The sequence below is a fragment of the Antennarius striatus genome, chromosome 16 (assembly GCF_040054535.1).
Source record: "Antennarius striatus isolate MH-2024 chromosome 16, ASM4005453v1, whole genome shotgun sequence".
Taxonomy (NCBI): Eukaryota; Metazoa; Chordata; class Actinopteri; order Lophiiformes; family Antennariidae; genus Antennarius; species Antennarius striatus.
Window position 1 is genome coordinate 19,390,601 of NC_090791.1, and position 25,402 is coordinate 19,416,002.

The 25,402-nt window shown below is 41.0% G+C and overlaps 1 protein-coding gene across 2 annotated transcripts in view; it reads left to right on the forward strand.

Moving 5' to 3' along the window:
• Positions 1 to 240: 240 nt before the first annotated feature.
• The window catches only part of LOC137609184 (junction plakoglobin-like), a 66,206-nt gene continuing 41,044 nt past the window's right edge, over positions 241 to 25,402 (forward strand). For both annotated transcript variants that reach the window (XM_068336015.1, XM_068336016.1), the window contains exons 1-2: positions 241 to 353; positions 24,270 to 24,317. In XM_068336015.1, the coding sequence (XP_068192116.1) occupies positions 24,305 to 24,317 (13 nt within the window). In that variant the 5' untranslated portion in view covers positions 241 to 353; positions 24,270 to 24,304. The remainder of the gene's footprint in view (positions 354 to 24,269; positions 24,318 to 25,402) is intronic.

Here is a 25,402-nt window from a genome sequence, read left to right on the forward strand (position 1 = left end):
TGTTTAGATACACTATTCCTCTTTGATGCGCACAGTGCTTCTTGTGTGTGTGTGTGTGTGTGCTTCTTGTGTGTGTGTGTGTGTGTGTGTGTGTGTGTGTCTGTACAGGCTCACTTGCTTGCTCTATATTTGCTGTTTCTATGCCAGCCCACTGGCAAAGCACAGTCCACCCCTTGGTCTTGTAGTCAGTCACTACACAATGTGTGTGTGCAGTGTTGTGAATTCAGTCATAGTGACAGGAGGTGGGAAGAGAAAAGAGGAGGAGAAAAAGACTGGGATTGAAGAGATGCTGAGGGGGGACTAAGATGGGAAAATAGCAAGAAAGCAGGGAGGAGAGGAGAGGTAGCCAGCAGGTAAGGATGGTGTGTGTGTGTGTGTGTGTGTGTGTGTGTGTGTGTGTGTGTGTGTGTGTGTGTGTGTGTGTGTGTGTGTGTGTGTGTTCATAGTGGGAGGGTTACAAGTGAAGCCGAGTGTAAAGAAATAATCTTGACAAAGCCTGAAAATGTTGCAGCTCAGCATCGGCCAGAGCCAACATGCGTCTAAAATGTTGGTTTATTACAGTGTCTTAATGAGTGTCATTTTGTCATTTTGACAAACAGACACACAAACAGAAGGGGAAAACAAAATCAACTAACTGCCTGTTCATCCTGTTCTCTCCGAGACTGAAATGGTTCTACCGTGTGACATTTCAAATAGGATTGATGTTTTCTAGGACTCTTTTTTTTGCCTGAGGTTATTTGTAATCAATGGATAGAATAGCTTTATTGTGTGTGTGTGTGTGTGTGTGTGTGTGTGTGTGTGTGTGTGTGTGTGTGTGTGTGTGTGTGTGTGTGTGTGTGTGTGTGTGTGTGTGTGTGTGTGTGTGTGTGTGTGTGTGTGAGCGAGAGAGAGAGAGAGAAAAGATGGGGCAATATCAATATCTTCAGCTGGAGTCCAAGCCACAGCCATTGCCACATTGTGGGAACAGATGTGAACATGGTTAAACCACTGCACCAGCTGTGTCCTTTGTGTTCTACTGATCACAACATTTTGAGCCTATGCTTTCAAGATAATCTTCCCCTTTTTGGACCTGCACCTGTTTTTGTGTAAATAAATCTATTTTAATTGGTATGAGTAAGACATAGTGTGTAATTATATGTTGTTTTCTATTATATTAGAATGGTACTGGGGAGTGGATACTGTTGTTGGCTCAGAGCAAGAAAGTTCTGTGTTCATTCCTTTCTGTGTGGAGTCTTTATGTATGTGGGTTCTCTCTGGATTCTCTAGCTTTCTCCCAAACTCCAAAAAATGCGATTGGTCACATGAAAATTGTGACCTCTTGTGGCTCCGCAATGAGCAGGCCTATCGTTCGCAGAGAAGCTATGCTCCAGCAGACCCAAGACCCACAAGGCGGTTAAGCAGCTATAGATAACATATTTGATCTTCTCATCTACAAAAAGAAGGAGGAATGGATCAAATTATCTAACAATTTTTTCTTTTTTTTTTTGGATCTTGTTATGTTTTCTTTTTCACAATGGGGCTTCAGAGATTGGGAAGAATTCATGCAAAGAAAGATGCCTCTACTCGCATGCATGCCAGTCAAGAACTGTGTATTCAGTCTGCCCCATGGTAAATGATCTCTGCTCTGAACCCTGTACACCATAAATTGCAGATTCTGTGGCACCACTATTGTGTCCCCCTATATTTTAATTTAAAAGCTGTGAAATAACAAGCAGGTTGTGACACTTTTCTTACAGGTAGTCTATAGTCTACATTGCTGGCACTACCTTTCAACCCTACCTGAATTATCTTCAGTCTCCATGTTGGAGAAGTCTCCATGAACATAAATACATTGTGGGTTTGTCTCCTGCTTAGAGGTTCACAGAGATGTGGATAACAGAAGGAGAAAACCCTGCAGATGACGCCAACAGAAAGTATTGCTGAGTCATTTTAACATGATGTGAGATCTTAATCTATGGGATATTAATGTTACTTTTACAAACTGTTAGCAATAGGCTAAACTCTGTAACCAGGTTGGTGTGATTGGTCTTGAAGGCTGATTAGGACCTTTGTATACTGTGAGCAGTACGACCCTCACATGAGATAAGGTACAACTTGGTCGCTACACTGCGGATTTTCATTTTTCAAGGGTGGTCCTGGAACACATTAACCACGAGAAAAAAGAGATTACTGTACTTCTGCATTTGGAATTTATTCAAGTTGAACTGGAAGTCTGTGGTATAGAGGGTGAAGAAAAAGGGAGAGAGCACAGTCTCTTATGGATCCCCCGTGTGACTAGTCACCACTGATCAGCCACACAGTCCCTCATTGAAAGATACTGAGGTCTGTCTGTCAGGTAGTTGGTAATCCATCTCAAGAGGTGATGGACTACAGCCATGGTGGGCAGTTTCTCCTGCAGGAACTTGGGTTGGATGGTGTTATAGGCATTTGAGAAGTCGAAAATGAGCACCCTATGAACACAGACATCTAGGCAGGAGAGTGCAAGGTGGAGGAGGTACATCATCAATCCCAACCTCAGCCTGGTAGGCAAACTGGAGATGGTCCATTGTACCCTGCACCTGGGGAGGCAACAGACTGAGGTTGACCACCTGTACTTCCAGTTCGGCCGCACAGGCCTGAAGTAGTCCTAAGAGGATCTTGTCTGATTCAGCTGCCTTCCTGGGATGAAGCCACCTCAGCACTGGCATCCCTTGGTCAGCAGCAAAGTATGTGCAGGTAGTAGCAGTAGGTTTGGGTGGAGCTAGTGAAGTAGGGGGTCCAGTTGTTGAAATAAGTAGAGTATGTGCAAGGGTGTTTGGAATAGGCATGAGAGAGTTAGAACAGGTTGAAAAGAAGAAGAAGCAGCATTCAGTAGGGTATCCGCAGGGCTGGAGGAGGTCTGGAATGAGGAGCATGTCATGGAGAGGGAGTGGAACCGACTTGAGAAGCTGTTCAATTCATCAGCTCACTCCACTGTATTGCACCCTCTGCCATACCCAGTGATAGTCCTCATGTCACTCCAGACCCCACATACCTGATTGTGTCCCCAGTGGTTTCCCAGTTTCTTTCAGCAAGCCTCCTTGGCTTCTCTTCCTGAATGGCTGTACTTTCCTGTTCAGGACAGCCTCCTTGGTTACCCAGGGATTATTCTTGGGGTACACCTGACTGTCCTGACAGGGACCGTCGTGTCCACACAGAAGTTCACAGTCTGTAATACACTGTGCCAACCCCTCGGTTGTAACTGGTAGCCTCTTTACCAGCAGAATGTAACTGGGCTGCAGATGCACTAATGGGAGAGGGGAATGGCTGTGTATGCCTCCCTTGCATTAGCATGTAACAGATTTACTTTCTTGTTCTTCCACGTGGGGCAGTCTATACACTGGATTATTGGCAGTAATGTGTCTAGGGTGACGTGCTTGAAGTCACCCGAAATTATGAACAGAGCCTCTGGGTGCCGGGTCTGAAGAACAGAGGTGCTGTCTCAGGGGCTGCCCTCGGTGGAATGTAGACAGTGATCCCTTCAACCTGGATGATATTTCCAGTTCTAGAACAGCATGATACTCCCAGCACTGTTTTTAACTGGGGGGATGGTGTTCTTTGCGTTATATGCCTCTAGCTTATGCTTGGATAAAGAAGGAATGTTTCAATGGTGAGAGAATGCATAATCCTCTTCAGGATTGGCAAACTTCAGTCTGGATTGAAGGTGTCTCTTCTGTAGGAGTTGCGTTTTTCTCAGCGTGCATCCTCACACTCCATTTCTGTGCAGAGTTCCAGTGACTGTTATGTTCAACACTACAATACTCAACTTGGCTAAATCAAATAACTAGTGTTTTGGTAGTTGTTCTAGGGTCTTTCAACACATCTCACTAGTTCTTTCTCGACTCTTCGAATCTTTTTCTTCCTATCTCTGCCAGTTTTGTTCTGTACTTTATAGTTCTCTTTGAATTGAATGACACTACAATTCCCAACTTGGCTAAATCAAATAATACAAGCTGCGCACATTACAAAGTCAAAGCACATAATAGCACATAGTGGTTTTAGCTTTGGTTGAATAAAACGGTCAGTTAAGAAGCTTAAAATTTTTATCTTTTTAGTTTTTGGTTTTCATGAAATAATTTTGTTTTGGTCCTTCTACAAGTGAAGGAGTTTAAGTATCTTGGGGTCATGTTCATGAGTGAGGGAACAATGGAACATGAGATTGGACGGAGAATTGGGGCATCAGGAGCAGTATTACAGTCGCTTTATCACACTGTTGCCACAAAGAGGGAGCTAAGCCAAGAGGCAAAGCTCTCCATCTACCATTGAATCTTCATTCCTACCCTCACCTATGGTCATGAGCGATGGGTCATGACCGAAAGAACGGGATCCCAGATATAAGTGGCGGAATTGGGCTTTATCAGGCAGATAGCTGCTGTCTCCCTTAGAGATAGTATGACAAACACTGCTGTTCACCAGGGGCTCAGAGTAGAGCCGCTGCTCCTTCGCGTGGAAAGGAGTCAGTTGAGGTGGTTTGGGCATCAGGTGCGAATGCCTCCGGGGCACCTCCCTAAGGAGGTATTCCTGGCATGTCCAGCTTGGAGGAGACCGCGGGGCAGACCCAGGACCAGGTGGAGGGATTATATCTCAACACTGGTCTGGGAACGCCTTGGGATCCCCCAGTCAAAGCTGGTTGATGTGGTCGGGGAAAGGGAAGTTTGGGGCTCCCTGATGAAGCTGCTGCCCCCGCTACCCGACTACAGATAAGCGGTAGAAGATGGATGGAATTCTGTTTTTGTCTGCAAAGTGATTCAAACTGAAAACATTAAGAAAAATACATTAATAAAAACATTGTTATATCATATCTGTTTTTGACTCAGACTTGTTAAAATTTGTTGCACTACTAAGGATGTGAACACGCCACATTTGACAGTTTTTTGAGTGTGTATACAGATATCATGGACATACCCTTAAGGTCCTCGTGAGACTTGTGACCACAAAGCATTGAGAGTCTAATGCTGTCAAACTGTGTCCTGTGGGTCAGGTGAGCAACCGAGGGGTGATTCACATTTTCTTCAGACACTGCAGTTAGTATTCTTATGAGGCAGGACCGGAGAAGAAAGAAGTTTGGGGGTTAGAGGACTAGTCAGACAAGGTTTCAGGAGAAAAGAGTGAGACAGAGGACAATAATGATCCTTCAGCCAGAGAGAGAGCAGTGAAGATAAGGGTGAGGAAGGAACCATTATGATGATATGGTTGTTGACAGAAGAAGGGAAGAAGGAGAAGGATTTGTTATTACATGAGTGCAAATCATATTAAATAGGCCTCATAACAACTGGAAGCACAGTAGTCGTGTGTGTGTGTGTGTGTGTGTGTGTGTGTGTGTGTGTGTGTGTGTGTGTGTGTGTGTGTGTGTGTGTGTGTGTGTGTCTGTGAGTGAATGAATAACAGGCATGTAGGAGGACTGAAAAGCCTGTCTTCTCTTTTCATCATCACACACTTGTCTAATCCTGGTTATCTCAGTTTGTTCTCCTCCACCTCGTAGTCTTCCACACATCAATTTCTCCAGTAGTCTGTCTTTTTACTGAATCTCTACTTCAAGAGGAAGGCTGCATCACGGTATGCTTTGTTACAATGGACATACAATACAGTTCTTGTGCTAAAATGGTTATAACACTTTACTAATGTGCAAATTAATCTTCAGTTGACGATTGCGGATTTGGGTCATTAATGAATCTTAAATTATGAAGTTCCTACAAGCACACGTCCATGTCTGTTGCTAGTCCTAGATACAGAGTGTCTGCATAAAAAACACAATTCCTCTCTACTGTTTACGTATATCATGCTAAATAAATACAGGTAAGATCTGAAAGTCAGACATCTCTCTAATTCCCATCCTCACTTCCCTTAATCCTCTACTTTTATCTTTCAAATTTTATTCACCCACCCTCTGTTTTAGTTAATCCTTCTGGTAGAAATACAGTAAATGAAAAAAGGAGACGAAGCTACAGAAAGAAAATGGAAGAACCAATTTGATGGTTAAAAAAGAACATCTGTAAACTTAAAAAAGTGTGCAATCTATAATACACAGACAGAAGGGAATACAAATAAGAAAATAGCTACAAAATAGAAGTAAAGTTTCCATATTTCAAGAAGCCTGGGATGGAATATGAGGAGGTTGAGATATGTAAAGAAGACAAAGCTGGAGGATTGTGGAAATGAAAAGATGGGAATGAGAAGAAGAATTGAGAGTGGAAGGTGAGACAAATAAAGAGAGGGTTAAAATCGGTGTGTTCAGTGAAGCAAATTAGTTAAAAAATAAAGAGAAAAGACCAAAAAGGGAAGACCAAGACATAGAGACAGATGCTTACAAGGGCATGTAGCACAGTGATAGCATCCTGAACACAATGTTTTATTTTTTATTTTTATTTTTTTATCTTATATATTGTTATCATCCTCGAAGGGAAATTAATAGCACACTTTAGTAATCAGTCAGTCAAACACATGCATATATACGCATGCAGTGGGAGGTATAGTGGTAGGCAGCTCCTTGGTTCGCCCCTAGACGAGCAACTTGTGAAAGGGGACAGCGCCTTGCTCAAGGGCGCCCAGCAGTGCTCGGGAGGTCAGCTGACACCTCCTGCTGTCAGGCTGGGCAGGGGTGGGAATCGAGCCACCAGTATTGGGAACATTGGACGACCGCCTCTACCGCCCGCTCCGCCACTGTGCCATTGCCACCCCTGATACTGACTGATGTAAGTGAAATGTTGATTGGATTGTTGATTGTTAACATTGATTTAATTTTCTACCTAAAGACAATTCTACTGTCAATTTTGTCTGTTTATGTACAATATTGTGTGCTTGAAACATACCCCCAATATGGACCTTATATTACAGTTAATTGTTTGATATAAATACTACAAAGTTAGGTTGGGGTCGTTTTGGGAAAGAAATTGGACATCATGACTTCCATAACCAAACACAAGAAGCACCAGTTAGCAGTTAACACAAATAAAGGGCATAAGTGTCGTCATGTTTTTTCACTGGTTAAGACATCACATCAGATTCAGAAGGTTCTGTGTTCTATATACGTATGTATAATCAAGCAATATGGCCTTTCCACATCTTCTCCAAAGAAACTTCTATAAATTGTGAAGCTTTGTAGGGACTCTGAAGCAATGAGTCTCATAACTATTTTCTCCAATTTCCTGAGGAACAGCAAACCTGAAGACAACAAAGAAAGTTATGAAATAATATAGAATTGTGTAGTAAATAACTAATTGCTCATAAAAACGGCGGGTGAGATTCAGATTCTTTAGTGACCACAACTTGTTTTTTTTTTGTCACCACTGGTCTCATCTTAAACATCTTCTTTTTGTCCTTACCTGGAATGTTTGTCATTAATATGTGTCTCTTTTAAAAGACTGAGTTGTGGAATTCCTTGGCATTTTTTCTGCTGATCAGTTGTGTTTAAGGAGTTTTGAAATGTTCCTACCAACAGCTCTAGTAGTTTAGAAAGTTTGAATCACATCAGTCCATTGTAGCTTTAAGATGTGTCACCACCTTAACTGTGCTTAGAGGCTTTCTGGGTGAGTGGCGCTGTGAGCTGAAGGGTAAGCAGGCAAACCCACAGCTTTCCGTGTACGGAGAGTCAGTTGCTATGATGGTGCAGTGGGTAGCGCAGTTTCCTCAGCAAAATCTGTCTGAGGACCTGGGACCTTTCTCTTTTAGAGTTTGTATGTCTTTCCTTTGCCTGCCTGGGTTCCAAGGATGCCACAAGGTCACATGCTAACATTTTATTCAGAATTGCTGTTATTTGTTGTCACAGTTGTTGAGAACACACATGATTTGATCGCCTAATGACACATTATGCAAGTCATTTGAATTATTGTCAGTTTTAACTGAAAATAATAATGTTAATGGATCATTAACACACAGAATATAATTTAGAGAGTCTGTTACTGTGGTAACAAACCCAGAGGTTCAGTTTACCTCGCTTCATGAAACAGTTCAGGGTTACTCCTCTAACTCTGGGTTAAGTTACCTCCCTTTGTGAAACTGGAAACCCTGGATCTCCCTGATTTCAGGGTTAACTTACCCAGGTTTTCCACTAAACCTGCTTTGTGAAACGACCACTGGTATCCATTCAATCATCCGGAGCGCACAATAAAAATAATCATTATAAATTGTTTTCACCTTTGTAAGTGTCTGACCTTGTGTGGTTGGTAATCCATCATCTGGACATTCAGCCTCCTGCAGAGCTGACAGAACTGAACCCTGTGGAAAAACATTTACGCAGATATTATCAATGTCCTGTAGTGTTTAAGTGACTCTTTGTTTTTGTTTTGTTCATGTTGACATGATGGATTTCCTGGTCAAAATTATAAATGGTATATTTTCCCTCAACACATTACTGCATTATGTCTGAGTGTGTGTTTTTGTTTTTGTGTATATGGGATTGTGTTCGCATGTTGTAGGTGTTGGCAGACAGAGCAGCCCTCATATGGCGAGTAATTATTTGTGCAAAGACAGCAAGGGTGCAAAAGAGAAAAAAGATGGCGAGAGAGAAGTGAAGACCATTAGTGAGTAAAAGAGGGAAAAGTCAGACTGATGCAAAGAGAGAAGTGATGGGCAGAGACAGATGTGAAGGGATGAGGCTGGGGTGGGATGTCAGTTTGAGAGGCAGAAAGACAGAAAAGATGAGACAGCAGAGAAGTGGATGAGCACCAGCAGGCAGCAACTGTGTGCAGGCCCTGCAATGAACCAGCTTTTTGATGCTTGATGTTTACTCCTACACCTTATCCTACATCTAACTGCAATTTATATACATTTCACTCTTTCTGGATTGGAGTATTTCATCTACGATTGCCTTAGGGGGTACAGTACCTTATATTCCGTTCAAACCAGTGTTGTATGTATTTCAGTCAGTATGAATCAGTAATAACCCAAGATGTGGTCCACCACTGTGTTTTTATTTGGAACTGTAACACGTTAATGAAACGATCAACAGCCCTCCGTAAACTGGTTTGACTTTGCTTTTGTAAAACCAGTATGGCTGCAACTACAGTATGTTCATGCTTGTTTATTTGGATGGCCAGTTCACTAATGCAGCTAAAGACAGTCCTATGATGACATCACAAGACTACAGAACTTTGATGAAAACTGGGACAGAAGTTGCTAAAAACATAAATGATGCCCCCCACCCCCAACCCCACCCCCAGCCACCCACCATCCATTGTTGCCAGCACTGCTAATAGTGCAGGATTATCCACAGTGAGGATGAAAAAGCTTTCATTTCCTACTGAGCTTCCTCCAGGTTTGTGCGTGTGTGTGTGTGTGAGTGTGTGTGTGTGTGTGTTCGGAAGGGCTATTGTGATACATTGTCATAAATGAAAATAGGAGACAGACAAAATGAGTAATTATCTGCTCTCTCTTGCGCTTGCCTACAACTCTCTCCCCCTCTGTCTCATCTCTCACCAACTCCATTATTATATTTTCTTTTTCATGTGTGTCATTTTTGTTTTATTTTTAGTATTTCTAGTTTTTTTTATTTAGTCTGTCATTTCTTATCCCTCTAGCCTTTGATTTTTTAAACACCAGTAGCACACTAAACTCGTTCTAGTCTAATATCTGTGGCTGAAGCAGAAGTAGGGTGTCTCCACCTCCATCATGCTACATCTTCTAGTATGGGTTCAAAGAAAGGCCCGAGGTACAAAGGGATGAATTTCAACGTGCGATAAATCATAGGTGTGTTTGGGAGAAAAATTAGTTAAACCCATGAAAGAGGACATGAAGGTAGTTAGTGTGTGAGAAGAGGATGCAGAAGACGGGGTTAGATGGAGGCAACTGATTCGCTGTGGCGACCCCTGAAGGGAAAAGCCCAAAGGAAAGGAAGAATAACTCATCAGACTCATCAGAACACAGGGCAGTTTTCACGTCACCTTACTCCGTCTGAAGGAAGTTCAGACCCAGTAAAGGTTCAAGATCTGAATCTGGTTTATACCTCTTTCCTTTTATGGATGCTAGCAGTGATATCTCCACATAATTCAGTCTGTTTTTTAAAAACAGTGGATAATGGTGGCCTGTCCACTCTCCCATTGGTATTGGTTTCCTATCCCCAAGTGAGTGAGCAGCGAGGGATTACTGTATTGTAATTCTTTGATGAAAACAATCCTGTTTAGTAAGACTTTAGTTTGTGTTACTGTAATCTCTCGCTTATTCGCACTTTAAGATGCGCGGCTTAATTACATCATGGATTTTCAGTAGGTGGTCATGTGATACCGTATGAGCATGCAATTGGCTGACAGCGTCTGTGTGTCTTGTAACATAGTGCTCTTCCATATTTAAAAGAAACACTTTTCTTTAATTCCAAATTGTTTTAAATAGTATCAGTATGGCAGTGACACACAGAGCAGCAGCAAGCAGTCAAGCCTCACCTCAGGTAGGACTATCAATCGATCAAAACAAGTTTTAATTAATAAAAGAAGACGAATGTCGGAGCTTAAATATTTCCTTCAAACTTCATATCAGGAAACAACCCACCCTGTTCAAACTGAGTGATAAACTCGTAATGGATTTAACCAGTTTTTAATGTCAGGCTGCTAATTTAATGGCAAATACGCCACTCTGTTTGACTCGTAGAACTGATTTTAATGTCGGTGCCTCACCACCGTGAACCTCACGTCACTGGTTCATAAATGTTTAAATTACCATATATAATAACATAAATACTTGGTTATTATATTGTTGAATTTCGTTTTTTGCGGGTGACCCTTGAACGCCTAAACCGCGAGTACCGAGGGATTACTGTATACTGTACTGGCTCACAAGACTAGAGGACCGATTACCAGCTGGACACCAACTACAGGAGCTCTGTCCCACCTGCAGAGCACCTTGGCTGGTTGACTCCAGTTAATAACTGTGTCACTGCAGTTTATAACAACATAGACCCTTTTTATCTATAGAAGGACATGTCTGCTGCAATATTAGCATCAAATTCACTGTTCTGCTGACAGCTTCTCACAAAAAGTTTTCCCAATCTTTGGTCAAGAACTATTGTTTTTGGTAAAACCAGCCAATGATCTACCGTTGATTAATAAACAACAGAAAATAGTAGAAAAATACTTTTTTGTAGTCAAAGAGGAAAGTATACACAACCAAGTTACACCACCAACTACTAAATTATTTTTGTTTATCCCTGTGAACAGGTACTGTGTGAAATTCAACATTTTAAAGAAAAAGCTAACTTGTTGTGTGAACAGGGTCTAAATGATTGTCAATGATCAGTCATGGTCTGCATCATGTTCAAGAGGAAAAACCTTCACAAATACACAGAAAGGCTACACACAAACTGTAATGTACGCAGCTACGTAAAGAATTCAGAACTGTAAGGCAGCAGTCAGGGTCGCTCTCTCGTTATGCCTGCAAACTAACAAGTTAATCCCTAATTGGTGTTCACTGCTGAATTTAGCTACACAGTTTTTTCCCTGAGAAGAGCCAAGCGCTGTTCATTAACGAGAAAAGTTACCCAGAGATTTAAGCTGCAGGAGGAGCTGTTTGATGTCAACATTCTTACTGATGTTGGTGATGATAGTTCCTTCTGCAGAGACTTTGATGTCTGCTGGAGTCTGGCTGTCACTGCATAGAAACAAACACACTAACAACGCACACACATGAACACAGTTGATTATACTATGCTGCATACAGACGACAGCTGGACTGTGTCTCCAGACACACTAAACAGGATAAGGGCAGTTTCCAAAAGATAGATTTACACTCTCCTTCTTTCTCTCTCTTGATTCTAAACTTTCTTCTGGGCCAAGCAAAGATGGTGATTTATCTAAGCAGGAGGAAAAATGTTGAAGGTTCGTTTGATTGCAGTGCAGAAGCCATTTTAAGAAGAACGTGTCAAACACGAATCAGAATCAGCTTTAACTATTTCAGAGCTATGAAGGATTTAGACAGTTTTATGAACCTATGGTTTGTGAAAGGTGTCTTATGTTCCGTGTTGAGTGAGGAACTTGTGTTCAGTAAGTGTTTGGTTTAATTCACATATATTTTGCTTATGTTCCTACATATTATATTACTTGTTTTTGAAATGTGAGTTCCTGTTTGCATGAATCTCTGTTGGATTTGTGTCAACGTGACTATCTTGACTATCTTGACATTTATGAATAAATGTGAAAAAAATCAAAAATCAAATTAGATCTCTATCTCTCTCAGAAGAGGGAGGAGTGTGTGGTGTCTGTGCGCATCTATTCACTTTATTTTTTAATTTTTTATCATAATTGGTATATAATTGTGTACAATAATTTAACCACGGTTACATTTTGGGAGTTTGTGAGAGGAACAGACGAGATTGTGGCATCTTGGCGTGTGTATTCATTGTGTTTTTTTTGCTGTTTTGTATGTGTCTTGACATTTCTGTCAGTGACAGTTACATCGCAGTTAATTTCAATAGTTTTTGGGGCTTTTGTGGAATTTCCACGGATTCTCGCTAGTAAGTTATAATGTCATAATAGAAATGGAAGATTTATTTAAATCAACTCATTCCATTTTTAAATTGTATTTAAGTAATAAATCCTGTGGTTTGAACAGATCCTCTGAGGGTACCACTTATTCAGGGCCAGGAGGAAACAGTCTGAGCAGGGAGCCCAGACCCCTCCTGTAGCTCTTCCAGGGGAACCAAGAGATGTAGTCTCTCCAGTGTGTAAATTGAATCATGTCTGCCAATGACAATGTTGAATGTTAACTAAGTTAGTTGCAGTTTAACTTTAACCTCCCCATTAAAGATTGTGAGTGACGGTAAAAGGTCCCTTTGCTTTTACCTCAAGGTCAGACACACCACCAGAGAAGAAGAGCTACCTAAAAGGCAGTTAGTACACATCACCACATTCCTGGCTGATCTGACAGGTTGCCTTAGCAACAATGTTGGGGCAGAATCGTTGTCCATGTTCCGTAATGGCTCATAGAGTGACGTCACAAACAGTCAAAACCAATTGGTGTATTTGGAGCTGTTTAGACTGAGGCGCATCTGTCCAAATGGGATTTGAAACCAACTCTCGAAAGTGGTTTCCATACATCTCGCAAAAGTCGGATTTTATGTAGGATGTGACTGTTCAGACTATAAAAGAGTCACCCGCTTTGAATGTAAAAATCAGGTTCCGGCTGCCAGTCAGAACGCACCCTTAAAGGTGTGGGTTATGATTATTTTTGTGTTGAGTGTGAGCAGAGCCTCGCCTTCGCACCTGTGCTACATCTCCGCACCTGTGCGTCATCAGGCGGATTGACCTGAAGCTTTTTAGTTCAGCTTCTTGTCACTTTCAGCGCCTGAAGATTTCCTCTTGGTTCCTGGCCCGCAGTTGGTATTGCGTTTGTGTTTTGAATTTCGAACCTGAACGGTGATTTTCTGTTGAACATTGTTGTTAATAAACCTGAGTTCAGTTTTTCATCCCTGCATCATGGGTCCTGTATTCCTGTGAGTGTTCCCTTCACCACCACTCAAGACATCATGTCATTGTGGTGCTCTGGTGCATCACATTGAGACACAGAATCTTCTGTAGCTGACTCACAACATATCTTGCAACAAAGCTTTTCCTATATGCTCAACTTGAAGTAACATTTTGGTTCAGATGGATAAGGTTGTATTCAGGAACCCATCAACGACAAGTGTTTGTTGTTACACAGGAGACAAAATCTGGTTGTGTGGCTTATATGTGAACCATCACTCAAGCTTGACCTCTGTCCCTCATGGGACTAGCTCAATTTGTAAATTACATCATTCGTTGCAGTTTCTCTCATATTTAAATGGTTCTGTTTCCATTTAAGGTATAGCCTTGAGCCAAAATGGTGCTATTTTATGTTGCTGGACTGAGGTGTCCCTAGAGTCTAGACCTGTCTGTACTTTATCAGAAAGCCATTAGGTAACTAGTGAGGAGACATGGTGTGAGGAAACCGGTGGTGAATATGAGGCAAACAGCAGCTGTCTAGCTCAGTAAACATCATTTTATTCATTTGCTTTTAAAATAATTTGTCTTCTCCCCACATCTTGTCTCTGAGTGTTTGTCTTATGTAGCTTTTTGTCTACGTCTTGTAATACTTTCTCTTGACTTCTCTTGTGTGTCCAACCCTTTCTTCTTCACTCTGCTTGAAACACTTTCATAATTATACTTTTATGGCTTTAATATTCCAGCTGTAACAGTAACGAGGAAATGATCACATGGTATTTTATCTGTCAGTCAAACTAGTGAAAATTTCTCAGCTTGAAACATCCTTCCTGATGGAAAATTAAATTGGCTGGCCACATGCTGAGAGACATGACCTGAAACTGTCATGGCTTTAATACTCAAAAGATACTTCATCTTTTACAGTCATTTCTAGCAAAAACACAAAAGAGGCTATTGTTTCTTGTCATCACATTTAGAACACATTTTACTGTAGGATTCTTCTTTCATAGGGGTAACATATTGCATTAGATAGACACGGTTCTTTAAGTTACACATTTAAACAATGGTCTTATATCAACACCCAATGGTACAGTTTTTGGTAATTCAACCAGATACAACCAGAGGGTACGACAATTGTGAGATTTTCTAACAAACCAGCTCAGTGGTGGAAATATGCTTCAGTCTATCAAGTATAATCCAGTAAACAGCTTCTCCACTATAATACAAGGCTTTTCTGTGGGAATTTATCTAAAACATGAGCAAAAAATTGTCACATCTCTTCAATTTTCCTTTTACTGGACAATCATGCAGCATTACAAGGAAAAAAGATTTCAGTTAGAAAGAAAAGAAAAAGAAGCTTCATTGGTCATTATACAATCGTACAACGCAATTACAAGGTCAGATGGAGAGTTGGTCGGGTTGCTCCAGCCTGGGCGCGCTTGCCACTGTGGCCCAACATGACCTAAAGGTCTTTAGATGCACGCTTTTCATGATGTTGGGAGAAAACTGGAGTTCCTGGAGAAAACCCATTTAGACACGGAGAAAACATGAAAATTCTACATAGAAAGGCCATGTTGGAATTGCTGGGGTTTGAACCCATGACCTTTTTGCTGTGAGGCAACAGTGCTAGCCACCATGCCGCCCGTGTTGGTATGTAATTGGCCATGTACTTGGTTGACAATGTTATCAACATCAAATCAAACTTTGCGTCATTGCGTGTAGTTTTCACCTAAAGTCCAACGTTGTGAGGATTAGAGGTCTCCAAGTCAGAATCCTGTGGAACTTTACGTTCCAGACTGACCAACAGTGATTGTGATAGACTTGGCAGTCCCAGTAATATTTATTTACTTAGTTAATTTTTTCCGGACATGTTAATATAACAGACTTCACATTTACAACATCAACAACAACCTCCGATGAAAAAGGGCCGATGGGTAGAAGTCAATAGGCCATCCCCCAGAATCAGCAAACATCTCTCTCATTACAATATGTTGTCAACAAACTCAGATATTAAATGTTTTCAACCAGTTCAGACATTGATTTTTGACAGATGTTCATACTCTTATCCACTTCCAGATATTAGCCTTTTACCCTAGAGTATAACCATATTTACATTCCTCCTAGAAACACAAGGTTTGTTAACATCATGTATAGTCGAAAACAAGAAGTAAACCTTGCCAGTGTTCTCCACAAGAATAGAACGATCATATTCACCTCTTTCAGCAGACAGTGTTTATACAAGAGTTAACCAGTTTGTTCCAACAGTTTCACATGTTATTATATTGTCAAAAGATATCAACATGCTCTTTAAAGTCTCAGACTTAATGTTATCCCATTTTATTAGAATTCCATGTTTTTTTGTTCATTAATCCATGTTTCTAACATTGGTGATGTTGGTTTTTTCAACTGTTCCATGTAATACTAGACGTTTCCAAAATTGGTGTAGAATTCCCACCATTGAAGTGACTCTGTTGTACTTATCTTTGGTGTAGTAACAATTCTTGTTTGTCTTTATTGCTCGTATTTCACCAACTGCTCTGCACTCCTGATCATCATTGTTTTCATCTGGTCCGGAGAAAGCCCCTTCGTTCTGATGAGGGTCCAGCAGATGTTTGTCCAGGTGTAGTCGAATATTATAGGGAGTGTGAAAAGATGGACAAACTAGAGGCCAAAGGAGCACCTTGAACAGATGTGTAAGGTTAGCAAACGACTTTGATAGAACTATTGGAGGATTCGTCAAAATTCTTCAGAATTTTCGATTGATCTCCCAGAAGTGCCCTCGCTTTGCTTCATGTACATTTAAATTTTCTATTGCTATTCTGTTACTATTAAATGTATAACACCCGTTTTCTGTTTTGTTATTGTTTTTATGTTCTGTTTGATTGGAAGAAGGAAGAAGCTCTAGTCAATGACCTCCTGTATGCGATTACCTAGCTAATGCTGTACATGGTTGTGTGTCAGACCAATACATACAGACAGTGTTTAAAGAAGAGAATTGTTTCGAAACTAGGGGTTGGAGACTGCCAAATACTCCAGTTAAATTAAAAATCCAAAAGTTATAGAGAGGCCACAGTGTTAGTGTTGTTGGAAGAGCCCATTGTTGTTGCTGCTGTTGCTTTACTGGTACACACAGTATATTGATACTTTCCTGGTGTGGTTTTTGTACACATAGTGGTACGTACGTTCCCCCCACACAGTCCCCTCAATGAACAGAAAACCATTTTTAGAAGTATCATGCACCTGCCACAGAACTATTGGTATGCATTTGTTCTCCCCACCATGTGTGTGATTGAATAGCCATCAGTAGGGTTCACAATGTCATTACAATCACTGCAGCTGGTTGACAACTCATGCTGTAACACATGGACATACAAAACCACAACTTCAGAGGACACACAGAGACACAAACAACAGGCCTAGATGGTTGTTTCAGCAGAGCTGACGGGGTCAGTGACAGGTGACAAAACGCATCTCTGTATTCATCTTCCTCCTCTTCCTCCTCTCAGTTTGAAGTCCTCTTGTCAGACACTCTGTAAGCTTCATTTTGTGGATTGTGTACGATTGTCTGTGTCTGAACTCAGTCTTCGTCTCTCTCTGTGTGTGTGTGTGTGTGTGTGTGTGTGTGTGTGTGTGTGTGTGTGTGTGTGAGAGAGAGAGAGAGAGAGAGAGAGAGAGATGGAGCTAGAGAGAGCTGTTGCTATGTTGTAGTTATCCATTTATGAGATGGTTGGTAGTAGTTGGTAGATGGTTGGGATGTGTTTGCTCTCAGTGTGTGTTCCACTGGTATGTGAGTGATGGACTGAATGGTCATTGCTCCTAATGAGCAGGTGGTTCTTTGCAGAGGACAAATGCCACCACTGTATGAATGTTAGCATGAATGGATGAATGCGGGTTTGTGTTATAAAGCGCTCTGAGGATCAATTACACTAGACAGTTGGTCTATTAACCATTTATTCGCAATATGAGAAAATGTAGGAGCGAATCCTTTATATTCTTTGAATATTCTTCAGAACCAAAAAATATCTGAATATTTAAATTTGTAAATATAATAAATTATTATTGTACATTGAAATAAATTAAAGTGTTAGTACATCTACTTATTCTTGCTAATGTATATGCAATGAAAAGTGAAATTTGAAAATTGTATGTAGTCACTTAATTATTCAAGACTGGGTTTGAGCTCAAACCCAAACACACGGCACAAGGAGGCAGATGCAGAGTGGCAATAGGTGATTTTATTTTGTTCACTAAACTGTCTGAACCTTTTCATAGTCTGGAGAGGCCAAAGGCTGCAGAAGACACACACACACACACACACACACACACACACACACACACACACACACACACACACACACACACACACACACACACACACACACACACACTGAGAGCGTAAGAACTGATTAGATTTTATGGGATGCCTACCAGCTGGATAACAATATATATTCTCAGCAGCTTTTTAAATGCTGGTGTTTGATAGATTTAATGAGTTTTACAGACATAACTGACTTACGCTCCAATAGTACAGATGGATACATTGTTGAGGTTTCTGAAAATGAACAAAACAAAATGAACAAAACAACTAAAGTAAATTTTCAAGGGAAATAATGAAATAGAAACTTCATTCTGTCTCTGACTCCCTGCTGTTTCCCCGTACCAGTCAAGTCTGGAATCATATCTTCAATGTTGGTATTTGTGAATCAAATCTGGTTGTATCAGCTCCATCCACAGAAAGGGTGGATTTTGAATTCTCTGAATTTCCAGATTAAATCATTCCACTGGTAAATGCAATGCTTTGTAAAAGGTGATAGTGTCATGATTGGCTTTGAGAGTGGCATCTTCTAAAGTCAGTCAGTGACCAACAAGGATGGAAAGAGGTTCACTTTTCTCACTATTGACAATTAGAGGGTTTCATTGTCGAAAGACCATCTATCAACCGTTATATCATCCATATAGCTGGACAAATCTCTGTACGTGAGAATCAATGACGTAAAGCATTAGTGTGATGACTGAGATGATTTTCATCAATGCCCTTCTGATCCTTGCAGACAAAGATACAGTGATACCTCTGTACTCGACCATAATCCGTTCTGAGGTGGTGGTTGAGCACCGATTTGTTCGACCACCGAAACCAATTTTCCCATAAGAAATAATGGAAAGTATTTTAATCCGTTCTTACCATTTAGAAAAATACCTAAAATATGATAAGAACGTGTATCTAAACAACAATGAATACGTAAATGTGCACAAGCAGTACATGATAAAGATAAAGCATTTTAAACCATTTTGTATAATTTACTTTACGTTTTAGAGAGCGGTTGATGGCACTAGCGTCATCATGGAAGGGGAATCCCTTCCATGATGACGCTAGGTAACGCGCCTCCAGGGGTTTTCTCCCTTCTCTCTCTCTTCCGTGGAGGTGAATCTGGCTGGGCAGTAGCCTTCCTCTATTCTTTAAGAAGGAACCTGTCCATTGTCAGTTGCTTCTGCTTCAAGATAGTGGAAATGGTTGACTTTCATTTTGTACTGCGACGTGAGGTCGGACATTCGTACACTACTTTCATATTTTGCTATAATTTCCGTACATCTTCGCGTACGTAATTTGCGTACGTGTTACTCCGCTGGCGGTCTGAGTCGAACTGACGCTTACCCGCTGGCCGAGGAGCGCAGCCGAGGAGCGCGTTCGGGTCGACTCGGCTAGTCGAGCACCGAAAATCGGTTCGGGGTCCGATACATTTTCTACTCGAATTTTTTGGTCGAGCACTGATTTGGTTGAGTATAGAGGCGGTCGAGTACAGAGGTATCACTGTATATTGTTATATACAGTAATGTTTGTGAAAACTCAGTTATTGGATCATAGCAAATCTCTAAATGTCTTGAATAAAATCAACAGGACACGAAACAAAAAGACGTTACCAGCTCTTGTCATCTCATCTTCATATAGAGAAACATGTCTGGGTTTTAAAAATTCTACTAAACAGCCTTATCCACTCCCACTAGGTGAAATATCTGGAAAACCTCACTTGCTGTTCAGACCTGAAAAAGCCTCTTGAGTAAGATGAAAAACTGACACAAGGAACCCAAAATTACGAGAGGGGAGTTGGCAGATGTGGAACTGAAGTTCAAATTCAATTCAAAGCAGAGTTCAGAAAACCAGTTCAAGAAAACAGGCAAACAAATCCTAGGAGGAGAAGGCATCTGGCAGAGGTCAGGAACCAGGTAGAATCAGTACAGGTCAATCAGGTAGGAAACAGGAATGCTGGAGGTTGGATAAACACTAACAACCTGGCAGGGAACCGAGGACTGAACAGAGTATATTTAGGATGGAGATTGATTGGGAGAGGGTTTGCTTGTGACTCAAGAAACACAGGGGAAGAGGACGAATGAGGAAGCAGAGGTGAAGGAGACGAACTTGGAGGGAAGTGGAGAGGGCTCTGAAATGATAGATTATTCTCAGAAAACACTCAAAATTGACATCGGTATAACCATACGGAGCGAAGCCAGCTGAGATGTCCTACTAGGAAGAGGTCAAGGAGAAGACGGAGGGCACGCTGGAGAGCCTGGGAATGCCTCGACTTGTCAGTGTTGAGAAGCCATGACACATTCTGAAGCCTTACAATGGCACACCTTCAGAGTTAAGCAAGTCAAGGTGCTGACTGGCCTGCAACCAGACTTGATCTCCATTGGAAATATATGGAACACACACACACACACACACACACACACACACACACACACACACACACACACACACACACACACACACACACACACACACACACACACACACACACACACACACACACACACACACACACACACACACACACACACACACACACACACACACACAAAATGTCACAGGAAAGAGTGAGAGGTCTTAAGGGAGATCAACCTCTCTGTGACAGAAAACATACAGTAAAAGATGGCCAATGTTGTCATGCGATTCGATTGTTCAGAACAGGCTGCTTGAGACGTCTGTGAAATGTCACACTAGATGCAACTATTGTTATTCATCACGTTACCACCACCATGCCATCTAAACTCACAGACCGGGGCACTGTTATGTCTTTGTTGTTTTGCTCTGTGTGAATGAACAAAGGCAGTCAGTTCCCTCAGTTCTTCTCTAAGAAAAATAGGAATCATTGCATTGCACATTGCTTGTGCAGTAGTGAACTGTGTTGATGGTTTCAAGTCTTGCAAGTTAACAGTTATGTAGACTAAATTAAAAAATGCTAGAGTACTGGCACATTTCAGGAATTGAGTCCAATCACAGATTCTGTAGTATATATGGTTCACCCTACTGTTATGTACAGCGTTTTGTTGGTAATGATGGCACTCATGCAGAAGGAGCCCGAAAAGAGAATTCTGGAATCATAATTTGTTTAGCAAAGTCTTTACACATGGCTCTTGGCCAAATGGACGCCTTATTGTGTTGAACTTTTGACCAGGAGTTTTGACACACTGTAAGATATAGTGTCAGGTTATATGGAGGCACAAGTGAGTGTGAATATCTCCATTCATCCATCCAACCATCCAACCAACCAACCAATCAACCAGAGGCAGGGATTTGAGCAGGGATTTGAGCAGGGATGCCCAGACGTCTGGCTTGGGGGGAATCCCAAGACGTAGGCTGCATTCAGACTGGCTGCCAAATCCGATTTTTAGCCCATTCAGATTGAAAGCGGATGGCTCTTTTGTAGTGTGAACAGTCACGTACCACATAAAATCCGATTTTTTGAAACCACTTTAGTAGCTTTAAATCTCATTTGGTCGGATGCGCCTCAGTCTGCACAGCTCCAAACACACCGATCAGTTTTGACAGTCTGTGACATCACTCTGTGCACTACAAGAGCCAATACAGGCTAGTAGAGGATGCCTCTGTCCCGTTGTTGTTGCTGTCAGATCAGCCAATAATGTGGCCTAGTCTGAACAGAGCAAGATTCCATTTGGACACTTGTTAAAACAGTGTGGACAGTCAGCCCTATAAATTTGATATGAAATAGAATAAGATAAGATAAAATAACCCTTTATTGTCCCGCAGTGGGGGATGTATATTCACATATGATAAACATATTAACATATATTATCAACAATTTACAATTTACAGTAGCACTACAGACTAGAATTAATATCTTAAGCCCGAGTCCAGACCCGACCCAAAATTGGATTGGACTTTTTTGGACTCGGGCTTGGGTTTAAGATTTTAAGATCCAAGCCCCAAACTTTTTTAATAAATATATATTTATATATTATGTATCTCAAACGATCTATGGATATTAAACTATGGAATACCCTAATAAAATAAATAATTTAAGTAAAACAGAGAAGGCGCTGTATGAGAAATGTTCCATCTACCTTATCTGCTCAGTTCCCTCCGTGCGTCAGCTGTATCTTAGGCTTCCTGAGATGTGAAGGAAATGTTGGTCTAACCAGGAAGGAACGAGGGAAAACACATAGTTACCGTTGAGGGAGCTGTAATGATTTAGCACAGAATTACAGGAGACCAGAAAGGTTTGTGGTGAGTATATGATGAGCTCCAGAAGTGCATCGTGGAGTAAATGCCTGCATCTGCCTCGAAAATCGTCTCTGGGGCTGAATGGAGCAGTAAGCTGACTTTGGCTGGCCAGGATGCTGGGCTTGCTTATGACGATTACGATCAGTAGAAAGACCAAATCCCTATTTTGGAAACCAGAAATAACAAACATAAATGTTCAAGGAGCTTTTTTGGTTCACGTTTAGTCTTTTAGTCTGCTGCAGGCTGGCATTATATTAGTACTCACAAAAGAGCTGCAATCATTATTGCTAATGTGATGATTTGCCCACTTACTGCTACCTGCCTCCGTTACTTTACTGACACACCCATCACATGAAAATATTTCAATGTCAATTTATTCATTAAAAAAATCTGCAAAGTAAATCTGTATCATATTTGTACTGTTGACAGAAAACAAAGAATCGGATAGTGTGTTGTGGATCAGTATAGAAATCTAGCAAACACACACACACACACACATACACACACACACACACACACACACACACACACACACACACACACACACACACACACACACACACACACGTACCTGTGTTGTGGTATGGAGTGATAGAGATGCAGTCACACAGAGACTTCATCCACCTCTGAGCATCAGTGGATTCCCTCCAGGCAGCAGCAGCCTGTTAAAAGCTCCTGGCAGGGAAATGAAGCTGCTGTGACCTTTCTTCAGTTGTTGCTTCAGGGGATCAGATAAGTGTGCTCTGTGGACTGTTACAGTCTTCACAGCTTTGACATTTCACTTGTTGTGAACCTTTTTGGCTGAAAGAATGAATTTCTTATCATGGCAGCATTTGTGTTATTTTTTAAACAACTTAAACACACACTTATTCATTATGAATAATGAATGAGTGTGAACTGGCAGTGGAGGAGCCAGTTATTCTCCTAAGCACTGCAGTGGTGCCCTTGAGCAAGGCACTATCTAATTTATAAGCTGCTCATCAGGCGCCCCACAAGGGAGCTGCCTGCCGCTCTACCTGTTACCATCATTTGCATGCCCTACAAGCCCCTTGTGTGCCTGTGTGTGTGTGTGTGTGCCTGTGTGTGTGTGTGTGTGTGTGTGTGTGTGTGTGTGTGTGTGTGTGTGTGTGTGTGTGTGTGTGTGTGTGTGTGTGTGTGTGTGTGTGTGTGTGTGTGTGTGTGCGTGTGTGCATTTGGGCCTGTGATATATGTATATGTAAGCACAGGTGCTCGCACCTGCTTGGCATTTCTGGCTGGTGCACCTCTGATGGTGCCATTGAACAGACTGCAGGGTCATCAGCCGGAGGGGGGCACCCTTCACTGGTGTTTCGCTCCATTAACCCCCGGAACATCTCTGGGTGGTGGAACAGCAACAGGGACATATGCCCCATGCAGCATATATATAAAATATGTATATGTATGTATATATATATATATATATATATATATATATATATATATATATATATATATATATATATATATATGTACTGTATATGTATATATGTATATATATAACATACTGTATATGTGCAATGTGCGTGTGCAATGATTACTAACATGTGTGGAAAAATAATTCCCCCTTATATAATACAAACATGAAAATGAATTTTCACAATAGCTTTATAACTTTCCACATATTTATGTGCTGTTCACGAAAAAAAAAAAAACAATTATCAAATCCACAGCCTTATTTGCATAGTAGTTAGTAGTAGTTAGCGCTCTGTGATAATTTCAAAATTAGCATTAGGAATTTGTGTTTCGGGACAGGTAAAGCTTCACTATTATTGACACATCTGAACCAATGGAGGCACACTGGACTGAAGACAATGATGAGGACTTGTCTGCTCTTATTAGGCTTGGTTCACAGCCGGTTGAAATATATTGCTTGAAACAACAAACATCTCTTTTTTTCTGCTATTTGCATCAAATAAGTCTGAACACTAGATCCATAGAAGCATCAAAGGATAAATTTAAATAATTGTCATTTGCATCTGTTGAATTTCATTGGAAAAGTGATGGATGTTATTACAAGCTGACAAGGTTCGTCCTTGCAAAATTAAATGAAGCCCTCCAGTGCAGCATGTGAATATGTATTCTAGTATAGGGTAATGAAGAAAAACTCATTGCTGAACATGTTGAATGGGATGGTTGTTGTAGTTTGGACCCAGAGGCAGCATGACGAGGTGAAGAGTCAGGCGTTTGAAGCCAAACCCATTACGCGCACACATATTTGAGCTGAGACTGACAAATATCATGATTAAAGATTTAATGGACCATAAAATGTCTGGCTTGAATGTTGTTTGCGTCTGATTGGCAACCCTAATACCTACTGTGCTTCTCTGCAGGTCAGTGAAGGTAGTGGTGCCAGTGGACGTAAAAGATGTCCATGCAAAGTAAGTGTAATATAACCCTAGCAGCCAACCATCTGTTAGAGATTGAATACCGATTTACAGTTAATACTGCGTACATCTGTGATTCTGTTCCTTTCCTACTGTGGTAAACGGTTCATTTGAAACGGTTTGTATTTAGCGACCCTTTTTTAGGCTGGAAGAAAGGCTCCTTAGAACCTATGGACTGACACATGGTCAGGCCATCAAAAACACTATCAAATAATACATACAGTTTGAAGGCATATGTCTTCATGATTCTCCCAAAGTAATTTATGGTTAGGTGTTTATGACATTTAGATCAGTTAGACTTAATCTATATTGACAATCAGGCCTAGGTTGGAGATAAACAGAGGAAAACTAAGGAAATAAAGAAAGCATACCAGCCATTTGTTTGAGTGGCAGCGAGTGGGAGTAATAGTAGAAAATTATTCTCAGGTGTCTCACAGAATGAATCACTGAAGATCATTTACTTTTAAAGCTTCATTTAATGACCACAGTGATCATGAGGGATCTGTACTTCACAGTGAATCTGACAGCAGATTGTCATCATCATTTAAGGGAAGATAAATTCTGCTGTCTATTTAAAATTGACTGTACTGACTCATTTGGTTGCTTCTGTATTGCTTAGAAAGGTTGTCTCTTCTATTGAGGATGTCTTGTGAATTGACCATGGAGTGTGCTGCTCTCTCTCTTCTTAAAGTCAATTTAGAATCCAACCAGATGATCTGAGACGATATTGTTACGATTTAGACGTTTACACTGATGTCTAACGAAATCATACCAGCATCAAATACCATCATACACCCCAGAAGTAAAAATAAAAATGGATGGATGTAACACAAGACACCCACTTATGTATTCAGCAATACCAAAAATACAAATGACAATAAACTTGACACATAACCCAAACACAGAACATACAACTTCTGCCTGTTTGTCTAACTTCAAGGATTAGACATTTTATGTGATTGATGTGATTAATGGCTGTAATACTATTGCTAAAATGGTAAAAGTCAGATTTTAGCTTCTTCAAACAGTGCCTCACTGACCACATAAGCCAGCATTCACCCATTCACACACAGACTGCT